The 18,660-nt window shown below is 48.7% G+C and overlaps 1 protein-coding gene across 3 annotated transcripts in view; it reads left to right on the top strand.

The window, feature by feature from the left end:
- The window catches only part of Glt1d1 (glycosyltransferase 1 domain containing 1), a 75,134-nt gene extending 57,016 nt beyond the window's left edge, over window positions 1-18,118 (top strand). For 2 of the 3 annotated variants that reach the window (XM_048433688.3, XM_048433689.3), the window contains exons 10-12: window positions 680-800; window positions 4,062-4,160; window positions 16,244-18,118. In XM_048433688.3, coding sequence (XP_048289645.2) covers window positions 680-800; window positions 4,062-4,160; window positions 16,244-16,405 — 382 coding nt within the window. In that variant the 3' untranslated portion in view covers window positions 16,406-18,118. Of the gene's footprint in view, window positions 1-679; window positions 801-4,061; window positions 4,161-5,876; window positions 7,059-16,243 lie in introns of those variants that run through there. The other variant, XM_087903616.1, reaches the window with a different exon arrangement.
- The last annotated feature ends 542 nt before the right edge of the window (window positions 18,119-18,660 follow it).

Genomic DNA, 18,660 nt, shown 5'->3' with positions numbered 1-18,660 from the left:
GACAGAAGCAGGCGAATCTCTATGAGTTTGAGACCAGCCTGATCTATAAGAGCTAGTTCCAGAACAGGCCCCAAAGCTACAGAGAAACCCTGTCTTAAAAAAACAAATCAATCAATCAATCAATCAATCAATCAGCCGGGCTGTGGTAGCACCTGCCTTTAATCCCAGTACTCAGGAGGCAGAGGCAGGTGGATCTCTGTGAGTTTGAGACCAGCCTGGTCTATAAGAGCTAGTTCCAGGACAGGCCCCAAAGCTACAGAGAAACCCTGTCTTAAAAAAACAAATCAATAAATCAATCAGTCGGGCTGTGGTAGCACTTGTCTTTAATCCCAGCACTCAGGAAGCAGAGGCAGGTGGATCTCTGTGAGTTCAAGGCCAGCCTGTTCTACAGAACAAGTGCCAGGACAGACTCCAAAGCTACAGAAAAACCTTGTCTTGAAAAAAAAAAATCTTAACAAAGATTTGGAAGAATTTAAGGACTTGTGTTCGGTTGATGTCTATAGACTCTTTGGAGATAACTGATCAATGTATCTTTTTAAATTGCATTTTTTTTTCTGCTAGGAACAAGGGACCCAGCTTCACTGGCTGTCCAAGTTGAGTCTCAGTTGTTCACATAAAATTTGAGCGGGACAGTGAGCCAGGCTGAAACAACCATGCCATCCCTGCTCTGTTCTTTCAGGGCTGCAGGGGTGCGGCTGATCCGGGAGATGTGCCAGGAAGACCTGCATGCGGTGGTGAAGAGCTGCTTCGCGCTGGTCAACAGCTCAGTCTCCGAGGGCATGTCAGCCGCCATCCTGGAGGTAGGTGCAGCTCAAATGCTGAGGATGGGGTACTGGATTATTCTTCTTTCTCTTCTCTGCTTTTTTTTGAAAAAGATTTACTTAAGAATTTCGAGTTATGTGTGTGTATATGTGTCTGTGTGGGCGCGTATGCAAGTGAGTGCAATGACTGGAGAAGACCAGAAGGGGGCATCCAGATACCCTGGTGCTGGAATTGCAAGTGGCTGTAAGCCACCCAAGGTGGGTGTGAATTTGCATCCACTACTCTGAAAGTATGTGACATGGCTTTGTGTCATCTTTGTGTCTGGTCAAGAAGCCAGCTCTCCCTGTGCCCTGTGATAAGTGTCAGCCTCGGCAGTCTGTCCCCTCAGCAACTACCTTTGAAACCAGTGGAGAGCAGGTACCAGTTGCTCTTCTGTATGTAAATACACATTTTCCCCCTTCCTATTTCTTAAGAGGAGGCCGTGAGCCTGGAGTTTGCTGAGTGGTTTTCTAAACTGCATACCAGCTTTTCCTGCAGAGGAATTGCTCTCAGCCTCCGCTTAACTCACAGAAAAGGCAGCTGTTAGCAATCCTGATGTCCTGGAAATGTTGATGCAGCCGGCGTTCCTTTGAGAAGTCAAAATGACATTTGGACATAGGGTTCTCAAAGAAGTTGATTTTAGGGGAAGGGATAAGCATGTCTTTCTCGTCAGAATCACTTTAGATGGCCAGGGCAGTTAATCACAGGGTACACACCCATCAACTGGTCAGGGAGGTGACTTTTGACCTTTCTGAATCTGCTTTCCTATGCTGACAAGTACAAATGCCCCTTGGCTAAAAGCAGGCCTCTCACTGAAAACTCAAAAAACCAAATCTTGGCCGAATGCACAGCGACTGGATGGTTATTGCTAAAAACCTGCCAGGCATTTCCCATTTAAGCAGATTGTGAATTTGAGTCCCACATAGACTTACCTAGAAGGAAGGGGATGGGGAGATGGTTCAGTCAGTAAAGTATTTGCTCTCTCTGTCCCTCTCTCCCTCCTTCCTTCCCTCTTCCTCTCTCACACACTCTGACACCAACATAGCACAAATGTTTTGAAACGCTCTTACAGGATCATTCAAGATCCTCCAATCACCAAAGCTGGTGCGACCCACTAAGGTCAATCCCCGGGACATACAGGAAAAGCCAGCATAGTTGCTTGTAAGTGTTATCCCAGGATTAGGGATGGGGGAGCGTGAAGACAGGCAGATCCCCGGGCTCGCTGGACAGTCAGCCTAATAGAATCTGTGAGCTCCAGGCCAGTGAGAGATGCTGTCTCAAAACAACAAGGCATATAGTTCCCGAGGAAAGCCACTTCATGTTTTCCCCTGTCTTCTACACATCCATACACACCCCTCCACACATGAAGGATCTGAAAGATGGTCTTCACTTCCAGGTGTTCCTGTTTAGAGCACCAACATAGAGTACCACAGATACAGTCGCACACAGACGCACACAGACGCACACCATACCTTCTGGGTCAGGTTTTGTCCCCTGGGTGAAAGGAGGGCTGTGCTCAAAAGCTGAGAGCAAGGAGGAGAATGCTTGACCTTGGCGGGTAGTGCCAGCTCTGGTGATTGGAGAACCTTGAAGGACCCTGGAAGAGCGTTTCAAGACGCTTGTGCCATTTTGTGTCAGAGTGTGTGAGAGGAGAGAGGGAGGGAGGACGGGACAGAGAGAGGGAGGGAGGACGGGACGGAGAGGGGGAGAGAGGGAAGGAGAGAGAGAGTTTTTTATGTGGTACATGGGGCAGTACCATCACTTATTCTTTTGAAAACCCAAAGCTATTTTCCAGCGTCAGAACGGGAAAGATGTGCCAAGGGCATTTATTTGGGGTGTGGACGCTGCAGGAGATGAGGACTTTTGCAAAGGGCTGTATAGTCTTTGGTGTAGACGAACCACATCACCAGCCGCTGGCCAACACCCACCAGAAACACCCTCTGCTCGGTTCTGTGTATCTGTGTGACCTATGTCTTCAGATCATTTCCCCACACTACCAGTGATCACTCAGGATGGTCACGCATGTCACCAGAATCCAAACAAAGCAAACCCCTCTTCGAGAACATACAGAGAGGGCTGTGTTTAACCTCAGGTGTGACCCAGAATTGACGAGAAAGCTTCCCCCCACTCCCCTAGACGCATGCAGGTGAGCTGTGCGACCCAAAGTCTGGGTGTTTCTCGTGACTTCTTAGCCATGAAACATAAAGACTGTTTCTATAAATCCCAGGTAGCTCTGATAAGGGTGGGGGGCTGCAGGGGTTTTAGAGAGCCATGCAGGGGGTTCCGTCCACCCCATAAGAGGAGGTTGGGCTGGTTTAAGAAGGTCAGGTGAGCCTGTTTCTGGAGGGAGGCTGTGGGTCTTGTGTTCTGACATTTGTGTGTCTATCCCAAGCGCCAAGCTCACCCCCCTCCTCTGTCTTTCCCTGCTCACTCTGTGGATTTGCTCTGGATGGGAGCATTCCAAACACTGTCTAGCACAGGGCTTTGCCAGCTGCACTGCTACTGTGCATTCAAATTCTTGGAGCTTGTCTGTGCTTAGAATTTGCCATTTTTTTTAAAAAAGATTTATTTTTAATTTTAGTTATGTATACTAGTGTGTTTTTTAAATTTTTTTCTTTATTATTTACTATGTATACAGTATTCTGCCTGCATGTACACATGTTGGGCAGAAGAGGGTATCAGATCTCATTACAGATGTTTGTGAGCCACCATGTGGTTGCTGGGAATTGAACTCAGGACCTTCAGAAGAATAGTCAGTGGTCTTAACCTCTGAGCCATCTCTCCAGCCCCTCACGTGTGTTTATGTGGGGATATGTGTACATGTGTGGGAGTGGCCGTGGTGACCTGAAGAGGGTGTTGTATCCCCAGATCTAGAGTCCAGCTTGGGTGCTGGAAACTGAACTCCAATCTTCTGCAAAAGCAGCAAGCCCCCTTAACCCCTGAACCATCTCTTCAATCGCATCCACCTTAATTTTTCTGAGCTAGAATCTATCATAACCTGGGGTCTAACAATTAGGCTGGACTAGCTAGCCAGTAAGCTCCAGGGATCCCTCTGTCTTGCAGGCCCCCAGATTCACACCCGGGATTGAGATTATAGACGTGCACCACCGTGCCTGGTTATGTGTTTAACACGACTCCTCGGGGATTGAACTGGGGTCCTAATGCTTGCAGGGCAAACACTTTACCACCTTAGCCATCTTTCAGCCCCCTTGTCTGACTCTTCAGTGACAACCCCATCTTCTGTCCTCCCACCTTCCCAGGCGATGGATTTGGAGGTTCCCGTGCTGGCTAGGAACATCCCTGGGAACTCTGCTGTGGTAGAGCATGGAGTCACAGGACTGCTGTTTACAACCCCTCAGGTAAAGAGAGCCCTTTCCGCTACACTGGCCTCATTGGTGTGATTTCTGTCTGTCTGTGTGAAAGATGGCCATAAATTTGGGTTCCTCGTAAGCCTCTCAGCGCCTGCTGAGCATCGAGGTGCCCGGCAAGTTCTGTGGTTTCTGTTCTCACTCTGGAGGGAAGTGCAGCATTTAGACATCCAGGGTACCTCTGACCTGACTGTTTTAGCTCAGTGGCTGAGTGACTTGCTTGGCACGCATAAGCCAGGCGTGGCAGTATGCACCGGTCACAGAGTGTTCAGAAGGTAGCAGCAGGAGGGTCAGAAGTTCAAGGTCAACCTCCGCCACAGCCCTGGTTCAAGACCAGCCTGAGCGACACCACGGCACCTTGCCTAAAAAAAGCAAAAGCGTAGCTAACTTCACATAAACAGACAAACAAAAAAGTCCAGATGTACAGGTGTTCTTTTCAGCAGTTGTCTGGGGCAGGGGAGAGCAGAAGAGAAGGGACTCTAACTTCCTGGTGCCTTGTGACGCTGTGTGCATCCTGGGGCCTGGAGGCACAGCTCCTTGCCTCTATCCTGTCTAGGTCCTTGCAGGTCAGCACAAGCCCCCACGAGCCACAGACACAGCCCCCCCCCCCCCACTACAGAACTTACTTGCACATGTGTTTCAACTCAACGTCTTCACGCTGGCTGTAGCGAGGATGTTTAGAACAGCAGGCCTTCCTGGTTCTAGGTGGGGAGAGCTGCGATTCTTCACACTCTGAGACGGTGTGCGAGACACGGATGTTGTGTGCGAGACACGGATGTTGCCCGTACTTTGTTGCCCCTGTCAGCTCCACCAGACATTACCCGGTGCGTGGCCAGATAGGATGCTTTAAAAACAAATAATGCAAATTTTAAGGAAGTTCAGGCTGGCACTGTATTCATCTCAACCGCTGTGGAACTCAGACTTTAGCCACTCGCTGGTTGGCTGTCGGGAGGGCACATGCAATTTCAAATATGCATTCAAATATGTATGAGAATCAGCATTTCATTTATTAAGAAGAACTGTTCTGTCAGACCACCAGCTTCGGGAGTTAAAATATGTATATGAAATGCATAGGACATAAATAATGCGTGAGCACAAATGTTCTTTGAATCCAGGCTAAATATAGTTACTCATTCTGTGTTAGCTGTTATTCCTTAATTGAGAACATAAAGAAACTTGATCTCTCCATGTAGGGCTAGGGATAAAGGGCTGAAGAGTTCAAAGAGATTGGGAAGGCAGGGCCTGTGTTAGGGGGTTGGGTACATGGCCAGGGACCGTGGGCAGAGTCTGGGAGCTCAGAGTAGCTCCAGTGGACAGGCAGCAGAAGAAAGGGGCCTTGGTTTGTGGAGCATAAAAATTGAATTTGGCCAGGCACCACGTAAACTTGATGGAGGAGGAGGGCAAGGGAAACCCATGGACCATGCAGCATAGCTGGGTGTAGAGATGGAAGAACGTGGCTGTATTGACCTCTAGAAAGAGGATCATTTTAGATACTGGGATGTTGGTAGATTGGCAGCCTAGCATGCATGAAGCTCTGGATTTAGGTGCCAGCAATGCATGAAACGGCACATGTTGGTGTGTGTCTACAAACCCAGCATTTGGGAGGATCAGAAGTTCATCCTTGGTGACAGCTGTGTGGAACAGGACGCTGAGCCATTGGTTTTGTGTCTGCTTTTCTGTCTCCAACCTTCTTCTCTACCCCTTTAGAGTGCCCAGCCCTCCAGGGTGATTTCTGCCGTCGAGAAATGGAGATGATTGGATGCCCACTTGTGGGATTTGGGCCTCTGCATTATGTGGTTCTCTAGCACCTGAGACAGTACCTGCCCCAAAGCCCCTGTTCCTTGAAAAGAATGGTAAAACCAAAACCTGTACTCCCCCCAACACACATCCTTGTCCCTGTGACAGCTACTTGTGGGAGCATAGAGAGGCATCTGGAGGGAAAGGACTGTATTAACTTCTTTTCGATTGCGGTTGTAAATGCCATGGCCAAAATCAACCTGGGGAGGAAAAGGTTTTATGTGGCTTACACATCCCAGTAACAGTCCATCGTCGATGGAATTCAGAGCAGTAACTTACTCACGCAGGAGCAGAAACAGGAACCATGGAGGAGCACTGCTTACTGGTTTGTTCCCGTGGTTTGCTCAGTCTGCTTTCCTTCCTTCCTTCCTTCCTTCCTTCCTTCCTTCCTTCCTTCCTTCCTTCCTTCCTTCTTCTTTTCTGAGACAGGGGTTCTCGGTGTATCCTTGGCTGTCCTGGAACTCACTCTGTAGACCAGGCTGGCTTCGAACTCAGAGATCCCCTTACCTCTGCCTCCCAAGCGCTGGGATTAAAGGTGTGCACCATCACCACCTGGCCTGCAGTCTGCTTTCTTACACAACCCAGGGGTGGTACCACCCACAGTGGGCTTCAACCTCCCACATCAATCAACAGTCAAGAAAATCTGATGGCCAATCTGATGGAGAGAATTCCTCAGTCGAGGTTCCCTCTTCCCAGGTGACACTAGTTTGGATCCAGGTAACAAAAACTGAAGCAGCACAGGATGTTTGCTTTGGGAACCTTACAAGGAGAGCCTACTGGATCATCTATATTTATTTATCTCTCTCTGTCTATGTCTGTATCTTCAACTATCTATGTCTACCTCTATATCTACTATATCTCTATATATCTAATGTATATGCATATCTATATATGTATGTGTAAATCTATATATGTTTATGCATGCCTATATATCTATATCTAATATCTATATCTATCCATCTAATATCTGTCTATATCTTTTTCATCTGAAAGGTTGATGACTAAGCATATTTCATGGTTATAGGCACACAATAATCTCTGTTTTTGTATACTTCACCTCTGGAAAATTTCGATTAAACGAAGCTCTCCAAACCCGCTCAGCATTGATTTCTCATTACCTCAACAATCTGGTTATTTCTCCATTTAAGAAGAAACGGGTCCAGTGACTTTCCTGGGTGTTTTTATAGCTTAATTTTATAGCTTCAAAATTAAGATCCATACGACATTTAATAGAAGCAGTGAATTCATATTCTGCCAGGGTTGCGTTCTTCAAAAGAGGCTCACGCTTATTCTCTAGCAGGTCTTCTATTTGCTCTGTAGACAACTGTAGAGAAATAAACTTTGGGATATTAGTGGGAGCAGTGGATAATGCTTCTAAAGGGCATGTTATATTCTATCTCCTGTCCTTGGTGGGCAGCATGACTTCTCTTCTCTTCTCTTCTCTTCTCTTCTCTTCTCTTCTCTTCTCTTCTCTTCTCTTCTCTTCTCTTCTCTTCTCTTCTCTCCTCTCCTCTCCTCTCCTCTCCTCTCCTCTCCTCTCCTCTCCTCTCCTCTCCTCTCCTCTCTTTTCCTCTCCTCTCCTCTCCTCTCCTCTCTTTTCCTCTCCTCTCCTCTCCTCTCCTCTCCCCTCCCCTCCCCTCCCCTCCCTTTCTCCTTCCTTCCTTCCTTCCTTCCTTTCTTTCTTTCTTTCTTTCTTTCTTTCTTTCTTTCTTTCTTTCTTTCTTTCTTCCTTTCTCTCTTTTTCTCAAGACAGGTTTCTCTGTGTAGTCCTGGCTGTCCTAGAACTCACTCTGTCGACCAGGCTAGCTTCAAACTCAGAGACCCGCCTGCCTCTGCCTCCTGAGTTCTGGGATTAAAGCCACTGCCTGGCTAGCTTATGTTTTCTTAAAGAAAGAATACACACACACACACACACACACACATTCTTTTTGAAACAATGTCCATGTAGCTCAGGCTGTTCTCAAACTCTCTATATAGTCTTTGTTGACCTTGAATACCTGATCCTCCTGCCCGCCCCAACCCCATATTCCCACTACAGAGATCACAGCTGGCCATCACCACACTGAGTGTACGCAGTATTGGGGATGTGATTTAGGGCTTCGTGAATGCCAAGTAGGTACTCTCTCTATCTATTCAGCTACATCCCCATCTCAAAGTTTATGTCTTTCCTAAAAACAGTGACTTTTTTTTTTTAGATTTGATTTATTATGTATACAATACAGTGTTCTGCCTCCAGGTATGATTGCATGCCCGAAGAGGGCACCAGATCTCATTGTAGATGGTTGTGAACCACCATGTGGTTGCTGGGAATTAAACTCAAGACCTCTGGAAGAGCAGTCAGCATCCTTAACCTCTGAACCATTTCTCCAGCTCCCAATGACGTTTTCTTTAAGCAGGGATGGCTTTGATTGTGTTTGGGGAGAGCAAGGTGCTTTGGGGGATTTGTCCAGGCTGGGAGGTGGTGGTGCTTAGGGGTCTTGTTCCTGTTTGAAATCCACCGTGACTTTCTGTTGTATGCTGGACTCTCTGGAAGTAGAAAATGCTGTTCCAAGTGCTATGAAGATTTTGAATCACTGAACCTAGAAAGTATCGGTTTTCAAATTTAAGTTTAGAGCCAGCCAGATCACCTAATTGTGCAGAGGCACTTACCACTGAGCCTGAAGATCCGAGTATTACCCCTGGGAACTAAACGGTGGGAGAAGAGAATGGATGAAAGTTGTCCTCTGACAACTACATGCTTTTAAAAAATGAAAACAGCTGGGTGGTGGCGGCGCACACCTTTAACCCCAGCACTCTGGAGGCAGAGGCAGGTGGATTTCTGTGGGTTTGAGGTCAGCCTGGTCTACAGAGCTAGTTTTAAGACAGCTAACACTGTTACACAAAGAAACCCTGATTCTGGAAAAAAAATATAGGTGTACAAGAATAAACCAGAAGTTAGTTAAATAGTCACTAAGCATCCAGTTCCCAGTCCCTGTGCATTTGGATGCTCAGAGATCCCAGGAGGAGAAGGCCACGCCTCCAGGGTTGGACAGAGGGGAGCTGTGCAGGAGCCTTAGCTGGGCTTGTCAGAGGGGTTCAGGTCCGTCTCTGTGTGGTGCATAGACATCAAGTAGGGTCAGCTCTGTGAGTCTGGACAGTCACACCTACCATAAGAGGGCTAGAGAGTGAGTCTGTGCCCCAGGCACTGAGGTCCTGCAAAGAGCCCAGCCCAGGGGAGAGATGCAGAAATGGACATACACATGCACACATGTACTCACGCATGCGTACGTGAAAGCACACGTCCCACCCTGAACAAATGCTGATCATTGCTCTCACCTCCCTCTACTTCTGTGACTCTATCCTCCCCTTCCTTCCTCCATCCCTTCATCCTCTGCTCTCTCCTTTACCCCCTCCCTTCTGCATTTCTTTCAGAAGGAATTCTGGCACTTTCCCACCTAGCAGTCCCCCACAGTAGATTCTCTCAGCCCCTACTTAAATCCAGTTTCATCAAGAGTAGGGACCTTTCCTGTCTGAGGCTCACCCTTGCCCTTTGCTGGAGACAGATGGCACAGTCTGGTCACTCCTAGTGACCCCTGGAGCCTGGGCTTGATGAGTGTGGCTGGATGGGAAGGACCACCAGATGGGGCTCATGCCTCAGGAAAACGGAAGCTGTACCTGGGGTTAGCACAGGCCTGGACCCATCACCTGGGCTCAGCGTGGGCCTAACTCTCAGGGGATCAGGGGCAATATCAGGAGAATCCTTCTAGTCAAGAATTATCACAAAATATGAGGGAAAGAGGGTGCATGGTTTCTCCAGTGAGCTCTATGGTGTCCCCACCATCTCAATTTCTGCACAGTCGCCTGCTAATAAGAAAAGCTCTTTTCAGTATTGTCGCTAAGACAAAAGATGAGTTGGACACGGACCTGCAACCTGGGGAAGGGGCCAGTAGTGTGGTCCAGAGGGATGGTTCATTCCCTTACTCTTTCAGTTTGCCTGTGCCCTATGAGGGCTCAACCAATCCCACTGCAGGATCCCTCACCAGGCACAGAGGTCGGTGGAGAGTTTTGGTACCCAGGTGTGTGGCAGATACAATGGCATCCCTGAATCAGAGCAGAACAGGGCGGCTCTATGGGAGCAGGTGCTGGCTGGTGAGTACCCTGGAAGTCAGCAGGTGTCTGAAGTGTCCCTTGGAGGATGCCCTTGGGCTGTCACGGGGCAGGATAATGCTAGAGGGTAAGGTGAGAGCCGCAAGCAGGCTCAGTCACCTACCTGGTGCCTCTCCTTGTGTTTCCCACTATCTCCACTTCCTATGGGCTTTGTCTCCAAGATGGAACCAAAGCCAGTATCCACTGTGTCCCATCTCTGGCAGGCAGCACTTGGTCCTACCTGGGCTATTTATTTCAGCAGCCACCTCCACTGCAGCACCTTTCCTGGCCCTGGGCAGCCAAAGGAACCTGTTTGAAACAGTGAAATTTCAGTTACACCCAGCACGTCTGAGAACCCTCTGTGCTTCCCATCACATACAGGGAGTGATGCATGTCTAGGCCAAGCTGGGGGCCCTGCCTAGTTCCCACCATGCCCTCCTCTGCCCAGATGCACTGGCTGTGGCCCACAGGGGCTGGTCTCTGCACAGAAGGCCATTCTCATGCTAGCTCCTTTGCTGAAAAGCTCTTCTTGGTCCAGGTAACGGCTAGGTTCCCACCATAGTACCCCAGATTTGCAGTTTGAATTTCTTCTTTTAATCATCTGTAAAGGAGTCAGCTGCCTCTCACCAGCCCCAGGCTCCTGGAGGGTAGGGCCAGAGGCTAAGGAGCAGGGCTGTGGAGCCCTGTCTGCTGGGCAGGACAGGGTTGTCCCACCCATGGACTCACCAGGGTGTGTGTCTTAGTTTTCTGTTGCGATGATAAAACATCATGGCCAAGGCAACTTAGAGAAGAAAGAGGTTGTTTTATTTCATGTTTGAGTCACAGCTCTCAAGGACAGCGTGGTGCACAGGGCAGGTGCAGGAAGTGAAGAGCTCACAGCCTTGGCTGTAATCAAGAAGCGGAGAGAGCAAATGGTGGTTGTAGAGTCTTTTTTTTTTTTTTAGTCTCCAAGCCTGCCCCCCAGTAATCTAATTTCTCCAGCAAGGCTGCATCAGTTAAACCTCCCCAAATAGCATCACCAAGTGCTCAAATGCCTAAGATGATGCAGAAGACATTCCGCGTTCAAGCTGCCATACCTGCATAAGGTCTGCAAAGGATCAAAGCCAATCAAAACTCCAGCACAAACGGAGTGGGGGGGGGGGGGCCGGAGCTGCGGCCTTAGTTCAGAATCTATAGGCAGTCTGTGGCTGTGGAAGAGGGAGAGTCATTCTTGGGAGTATGCGGCTGCTGGAAGGTTGCTCATAGCTCAGTGGATGACCTGGAATCTTGTGCTACTAATTTCAGTGAGTTAGTTCTTTTTTAAAGGGAGAGGAAGCTGGAAAGATATGTTGGGGGCAATGAGAGAGCTGGGGGTGAGGGAGTAGATAGGATTGAGATACTTTGTATACATATATGAAGCTTTCAAACAATTAAAAGTGTTTTTTGTTTTGTTTTTTTAAAGAAAGGATACAGTCTCAATCAGCAGCAGAGTCTGAGGTGGAAAGAAAGTAAACTTCAAGCAGTCACTTACCTGAAGATAAACAGTGCTTGTTTGTATCACTTAAAAGCAAACAAACAAACAACTTTCTACAGTTCTCTGAGCCAGGCTCTGCACACCTGCAACCCTGGAGGCAGCTCAGGTCTACACCTTCATTGTATTTAGTCAACTGTGTCCTTTGTGTTTCTGAGTGATTTACTGAACAAGTCACTACCGGCTACTCACTGCCGGATGGGTGGCACATGGTTTTTCCAAGGCTGATTTGTAAGCGTCCATATTGCCGCTCACTTCTGAGCTCTCTGAAGCACTGGATTTTTGTATATGGTTTTTATTTGAATAGTCTCAGTGCATGCAGCTGCTCTGCCTTTTCCTGGTCTCCGCTAGTGGCTTTCAAGAGCAATATAGATCCAAGAGAGAGCACCTCTCTCAAAAGTCACTTGACCTGTTTAAGTCTGCCCTTGGGCGTGCTCTGGGGTGACAGCTGCGTGGGACCTGTGACTATTCCAGGCTTAATGACTCTGTCCCAATTTAGTAGGCGCACTCCAAAGATGTTTTTCTGGGGTTCTCGCTTTATAGTTCTTTGGTCTGTTTGGTGTGGTGACTCCTGGTAGGTTTCATATATGCAGTCTGATATCGCACACATAGCCTGGACTTACAGGAGGCCATGGAGTGTGGACCAGTCAAAGGCATTCTCGCTCCTGACCTTTGCCATGGCTCCTGCTGGTTGGGAGTGGCTCTTGGGATTATTCTCTTTTTGAGTCAAGGAAATGGGTTGGTCTGTGGCTTGCCACAGCCCCATAGTCAGTGTGGACAGATAGGGCCATCCCTGGGTGCTGGGTCTAAGTCGTCTCCCTGGACTGCATTACACTAAAAGGTGGTCATTTCATCTGAAAGGAAGGAAAAAGTTCGTGCTGGGCTGCAGGCTGGGATGTTCGTGGCTGATTAAGCAGCTGGGTCCTATGGCGACACTTCTGCTCGTCCAGTTGGGGCCAGCTGCCAGACCTGTGAGTCAACTTGTGACATAGTTGAGCAGGGACTGGGTAATCACCCAGCACTTACTTACAAGATGGTGTTCCTCTTGCATTGGCATTGATTCTGTCCTTGGTGTCTCATCCTCAGCGAGGCTGCCCCAGGCATCTTTCTGCATCATTTTCCAAGGAGACTTGAGAGAACAGAGCAAAAACTAAAGCTAGATTTTACTTCTAAAATCTACTAAAGTTTCTTTCTTCAAAGCTTTGCCTGCAAGTCAAAAAACAGGATCATTTCTGACACACCATGCTGATGAAAGCAAGATCCCAGACTTGTCCACTTGCAGTGATGGGGAGGGGAAATAGGCCTCGACTCCAACAGGGAGGAGTGACAGAAAGTACGATGCAGAGACCCTTGCATGAGGGATGGAGGGCCGGTGGCAGCTGACTTTGCAGACACTCCTTGACCAAGATCAAATGAATGAGTGGCAGGTAGCTCATCTGTGCACAGAAACAATATCCTGGCTCAGTAGATGGTCACTGCTGAACCAGGGGTAAGACTAAGGTTTTCTTTTTCTTTCTTTCTTTCTTTCTTTCTTTCTTTCTTTCTTTTTTCCTTCCTTCCTTCCTTCCTTCCTTCTTTCCTTCCTTTCTTTCTCTTTCTCTCTCTCTTTCTTTCTTTCATTCCTTCTTCTTGGTCTGGCTATATCTCTTCCTTCTTTCCATCTCTTTTCATGTTCTCATTAAGGCAATTGTAAAGTCCATCTGATTTCTAGCTCTGATCTTTCTTGCTTCAAGCCCTCTTTTCCCAGACGTCATTGCTGAGTGAGCGAATAAATAAATAAATAAATAAAAAGTAAATGGGTGTTTTATCAGAGCCTATCCCCCATCATTCAGGATTTTGCTCTAAAATTGCCCTGCATTTTGTAGCAATAGGAAGCAAAAGTCCCGGCTTCAGCCCAATCCCCCACATCAGATAAATCACAGATATGGCTGGCATCGTAAAGTAATATTCCTAAGCCCCTCACATTATTTTAATAAGAATGCTGTTCTGCCACGCGGTGAAAATAAATACGTTATGTTTTTATGGTGAAAAGAACGCCAATTTACTAGAAAATGTGTGCATAATACATAAAAATAAAATCCCACCCACATAAATGTGGCTATTTATATTGCCAGCTATAAAAGGCATTCAACATTTAATTAACAATAATTTTGAGACTATGTGGACGTTCCCACTTGACAGTAACGTCTCAGGCACTGTCTTCTCGTTGGAATTTACTTGAGCTGAGGGAATAAGAGAATAATAGTAATTAAGTGTGTATGACTTCCTGCATGAGAGTCTGTGTGTGTGTGTGTGTGTGCGTGTTGTGGGCACAAGTATGCATGCACGTGCTGGGGTGCACGTGGAGGCCAGAGGATAACTTGTCCTGCTGTTCCCCAACACTGCACCCCACTGCACCCGATTGCTCGTGCTTTGTTATGCCAGGCTTAGAATTCACAAGTAGGCTAGGCTGGCTGACCCTTGAGCCCTAGAGATCCACCTGTCTCTGCCTCCCTAGCACTGAGACTACCGGAGTGCGCCACCACATGGAAGTCCTTTGCCATGGATGCTGGGGATGGAACTCAGGTCCTCATGTTTACCCGGCAAGCACTTTCCTGACTGAGCCATTGTCCCAGCCCTGTCCGCGTGACATTCTGTAGCAACTGCTGTCACTGTGGCTGACAGTTGAGCCCCATGTGCAAGCCTCCGTGTCTCCTTCAGGAAGGGGAGTTTGGGAACTTACGCCAGGTTCCTGCCTCAACCTTCCTGAGAATTCCAGGCAGGCATAATAAATAACGTGTGCTGCCCTTTTCCCCCTAAACAAGCTGTGCTATCAGAATGCATCTTAATGTCTTAATTATGAAACGCTTTGAAATGAGGGGTTGGTCAGCAGGAGCCTCTCAATACGTCAGTTAATAATACACACATGGTCGGACGGGAAGCTACAGGAGCTGAGGCGAGAAAACAAAAACCCAGGGCCTTCCCATGCTCGGCACTCAGCCTGCAGGGACAGTGGCCTTTGCTCCTCAGGTGATGGGGTGAACTCGAAGATGGTAACTAGCGCGTCGGGAGGCAGACACCGAGTGAAGCAATGCCGAACTCAAGCACAGATTTGACCCTGAATCCCAGAGCTCCCTTCTGCGCCGGGTGTGCCTGAGCATGAGGCTCTCTGTTCCCCGTGTGAGGCAATGGTCTCTGTCTGTGACTGCAAGAAGAGCGAAGAAAACGCAGCTCCTATCACTGCAAAGAAAGGAGATGGGATTTCTTTAAAAGCTCTTTCATTAGCATATATTAATTATATATATTTAATGCATCTAGAGCGTACTCCCCACCTGCCCCCTCTGGTCCCTCCCTCACTCCCATTGATTCTCTTCCTGGTGAGTCCCTTTTCTTCCCCCCCCTCCCTCCTGCCCTTCCTCTTTGTGTCTTAGTGGCTCTTCTCATGAGCCTGGGTTCCTTACAAGTGGCCACTCTCTTACCAGTGGTCACAGTCTCTCTCTTACTTGCATTAGCTTTTAGTACTGTGATAAAACCCATAAACTGAAAGCAGCTTGGGGAAGCAAGGATTCACGTGGCCTCTAAATCCTGGTCGCAGCCCATCATTGGGGGAAGCCGGGGACTCAAGCAGGGCAGGGACCTGGACGTGAGAACTGAGACAGACTGGGGATGAAAGCTGCTTACAGGCTTGCTCCGCGTAGCTGTCTAGTCTGCTTTCTTAGAGCACCAAGATCACCTGTCCGGGGGTGGCACCACCCAGAATGTGCATTGCACAACACTGTATACTTTTCTCCAGATCCTATGGTCTTAACCCCCAGCACTGTGTTCCCCGAGCAGCCCGGAGGGTGTGATAAACACAGCCCGTCTAAGGCTGAGTCACTTATCCTCAGCATTTTTGACCACATATGAGTCTCTGAGTAAGCACCGCCCACCGCAGAAATAGGCTCAAGGGATGATTCTTATTGGATTAAGGAAGACTGGAAAGAGGCATGATTGACAGCTCTAGGGTTTTCCCTGGGTGTTCCCAGCAGGTGTTTATGGGCACAAATGTGTGTGTGTGTGTGTGTGTGTGTGTGTGTGTGTGTATGTGTGCATGCTGCTTCTTTTAGTTGTTCACTGCAAAACCGCAAGAACAGTGTGAGCATATGGTTGTAGATATGGCATATGCACGTGTGTGTGTGTGTGTGTGTGTGTGCGCGCACACACACAAGTGTGTGCACATATTTGTCTGTGTGTCCACACACATATAGACATTAACATTTTTATTTTTTGTGTGGGTGTGGGTGTGGGTGTGAACATGCCACAGCGAACACATGGAGGTCAAATGACAACGTATGGGAGCCAGTTCTCTCTTTCCACCAGGTGGGTCCTGGGGATTGAACTCAGGTTGTTAATCTTGGTGGCAGGTACCTTTGCCTACTGAGACATCTCACCAACCTGACATAAACAGTGTGTCTTAATCTCAGTGCTTGCGTTATTCTGAAAATCCCACTGAAAGCACTGTTTCTTTAGACTGTGAGACAGATGGGGGGCGGGAGTGGTAGTGATGGGAGGTGGGATGGGAGAATGACCGGGAACTGGTGCAGATACAGGCTTTCAGACAGCTCCTCAGGTTCCCTTTCGCTCATCACTCAGGCGTGTTTCTCATCCACTTCCTGTCTTCCAGGAGTTCATTCAGTTGGCAAAGAGATTGGTCAGTGATCCCGTGCTGGAGAGGGAGATCGTGACCAATGGAAGGGAGTACGTGAGGACATACCACTCCTGGCAAGTGGAGAGAGACACTTACCAGCGCCTCATCGGGAAGCTGGAGGCCAGCTTGGAGGATTAAACGATTGAAGTCTGTGCTTCCCACATCTGTCCCAATAACTGTTGGGTACTCAGCTCTGGGTAGATGCTGAAAGATGGGACCTAGTCCTGGCCCGCTGAAATCCCTGAGTCCCCAGCAACATCTCCATCCCCAACTCTCATGTGTGGCGGACACAGTTCCAAAAGTGTTTACAGCTGCATCCTGAATGGGCTTGTAGCTCACTCCTGAAAGCATTTAGGGTTCAGTTCCAGATGTGCTTACAGTTTGGTGCAGGTGATGGAGGTGCATCTCAGGGGCCTCTGGGTGAGTCTTCCAAGAACTGCTTTTACAACTTCTGGAGGCTAATTTTTAAGCATCCAACAGGGCAGACCTTTCGCCTGCCTTCAGAGTGACCTTTGCCTGTCATTGCCAGTTCACAAAGAAGAAACGGAAAAGCCAGGACTGTCAACTGAGTGAAACTGACAGCATTTTTATTAAGATCTTGATCTGCAGCCCATCTCGGGGTCCTGATGGACATGTGGGGGCCCAGGATGTGACTGGCATGCTAATAAGCCCTAGAGAGGCCCTGAATGGGTTTTATCAGAACAAGTCACTCCTCATGGGTGCAGCTGAGGGACACTTGTCAAAAGAAGCCCGCAGGTCCCGCCCACCTGTATCACATCACAGGCAGCCTGGAAGATGATTGGATGGCCCCCAGGATGGAGGCTGGGACCTTGAATTCAGCCTGGGCCCTCTTCCCTCTTGCCTAGGGAACTGAGGGCAAGTGATGACTAAGTCACAAGACTCCAGGCAACGGTGGGACCCCAGACTATGACAGGAGGTCCTTGGGGTGTGGGAAGATCAGCCTGGGGTCTTTCAATGGGATCTCCCCACATCAGCATACCGTGTTTCCAGTGCCCTCTTGCCGAATTCCAGCCGGGCTGCGCTACCGTAAGCAGGATATGGAATGACCGCCTGTGCTAAAGCCAGCAGCTAGGAGGAGGAGGGAGGAACAAGGCAGCCAAGAGCCACACATGCAAAGAAAGTGCCAGGCTCTGGAGGGCACGGTGTGTGTGTGTGCGGGGGTGGGGGGGACTCGGCACCTATACTGCCCTCATTCCAACTTTGAAGGCGTATCTTGGGCCTTTTGCTTTTCTACAGAATAAGAAAAAAAGAAAAAGAAAAGAAAAGAAAGAAATGCTAGCAGGTCACATCTCATTCTAGGAGAATGGACTAGAAGGAAGCAAACTTTGTAAGCCAGTGCTTTGGGGATGAGACCAAAGCCCCATTCCATAGGGACTAACCCAGCTCCTCATTTCCATACCTCAGACCCTGCACAGTCGCTTTCATGAAGGCTCCAGCAGAGGCAGCGCCAGTTCCGTAGTCCCTGAGTGCCTAGTGTCTGGAGGCCAGCTGAGCAATGTGCCCATTTCCTTGGCCCCTGACTTGAGTTGGGGTCCTACCTCTCTGGGCACAAGGAGAGAGAGAGAGGGAGTAAAGAAGTCTGAATCCTGCAGGCCGTTCCTCTGAGCCCAGCATTCCCACCCACCTCAGGAGAGGTACACAGAGGTCGTCAGGTGTCATTGTTTACAAAGCGGGATGCTCTGGAACGCAGGCCCCTCCTTTGCCCAGTGTCGATATCACTGCCTGACCTCCGTCATGCCAGCATCACTGAGTTACATCTTCTGCCATGTGCAGTTTGGGGAAGGAAAGGGTCTTAATTAATAAAACGTGTCACCATCGGGCATACAAAAACAGCCGCCGTTTATTCGTCCCAGAAGTGCCTCGTGTGATCCCCAAGAAAACAAATACGACACTCCAGTGTCTGATTGGAGGGCCTTGATATGAACTTATACTAAAGTGTAATAGTTTCCCTTTCAGGAACAGACACTGCAGTGATCGATAGAGAGAGGTTTATGCAGGCTCCCAGGTTGGAGCTTCTAATCTACACCAGGTTGGCCCTATTGCTCTGGGCCTGTGGCAAAGAAGCATCTTGACAGGAATGATTGGCAGAGCAAATCTCCCTTCACACCTGGGAAATGAAAAAGAAAGAAGAGGCAGTGGTCCTAGAACCCCACTCCAGGCTGATAATGGCCTCAAGACCACACAGGAGACCCTCCTCAGAGGGGCACATTGCAGCTGTGCTTTCAAGCGAGCATGTGGGGTGGGTTGCTGCAGGTCTCTGGATGGGAGACACGCTGACCACGCGGGAGGTTTGCAAATGTTGGCGTGCATAGCAGGCACCTTGAACAGCCTGACTCTTGTCCATCTTATTACTGCTTCCCTCCACTCTTGAC

The sequence above is a fragment of the Myodes glareolus genome, chromosome 2 (genome assembly GCF_982192425.1).
Source record: "Myodes glareolus chromosome 2, mMyoGla1.1, whole genome shotgun sequence".
Taxonomy (NCBI): Eukaryota; Metazoa; Chordata; class Mammalia; order Rodentia; family Cricetidae; genus Myodes; species Myodes glareolus.
The sequence above is the reverse complement of the archived record's forward strand: the minus strand, read 5'-3'. Positions and strand labels throughout refer to the sequence as shown.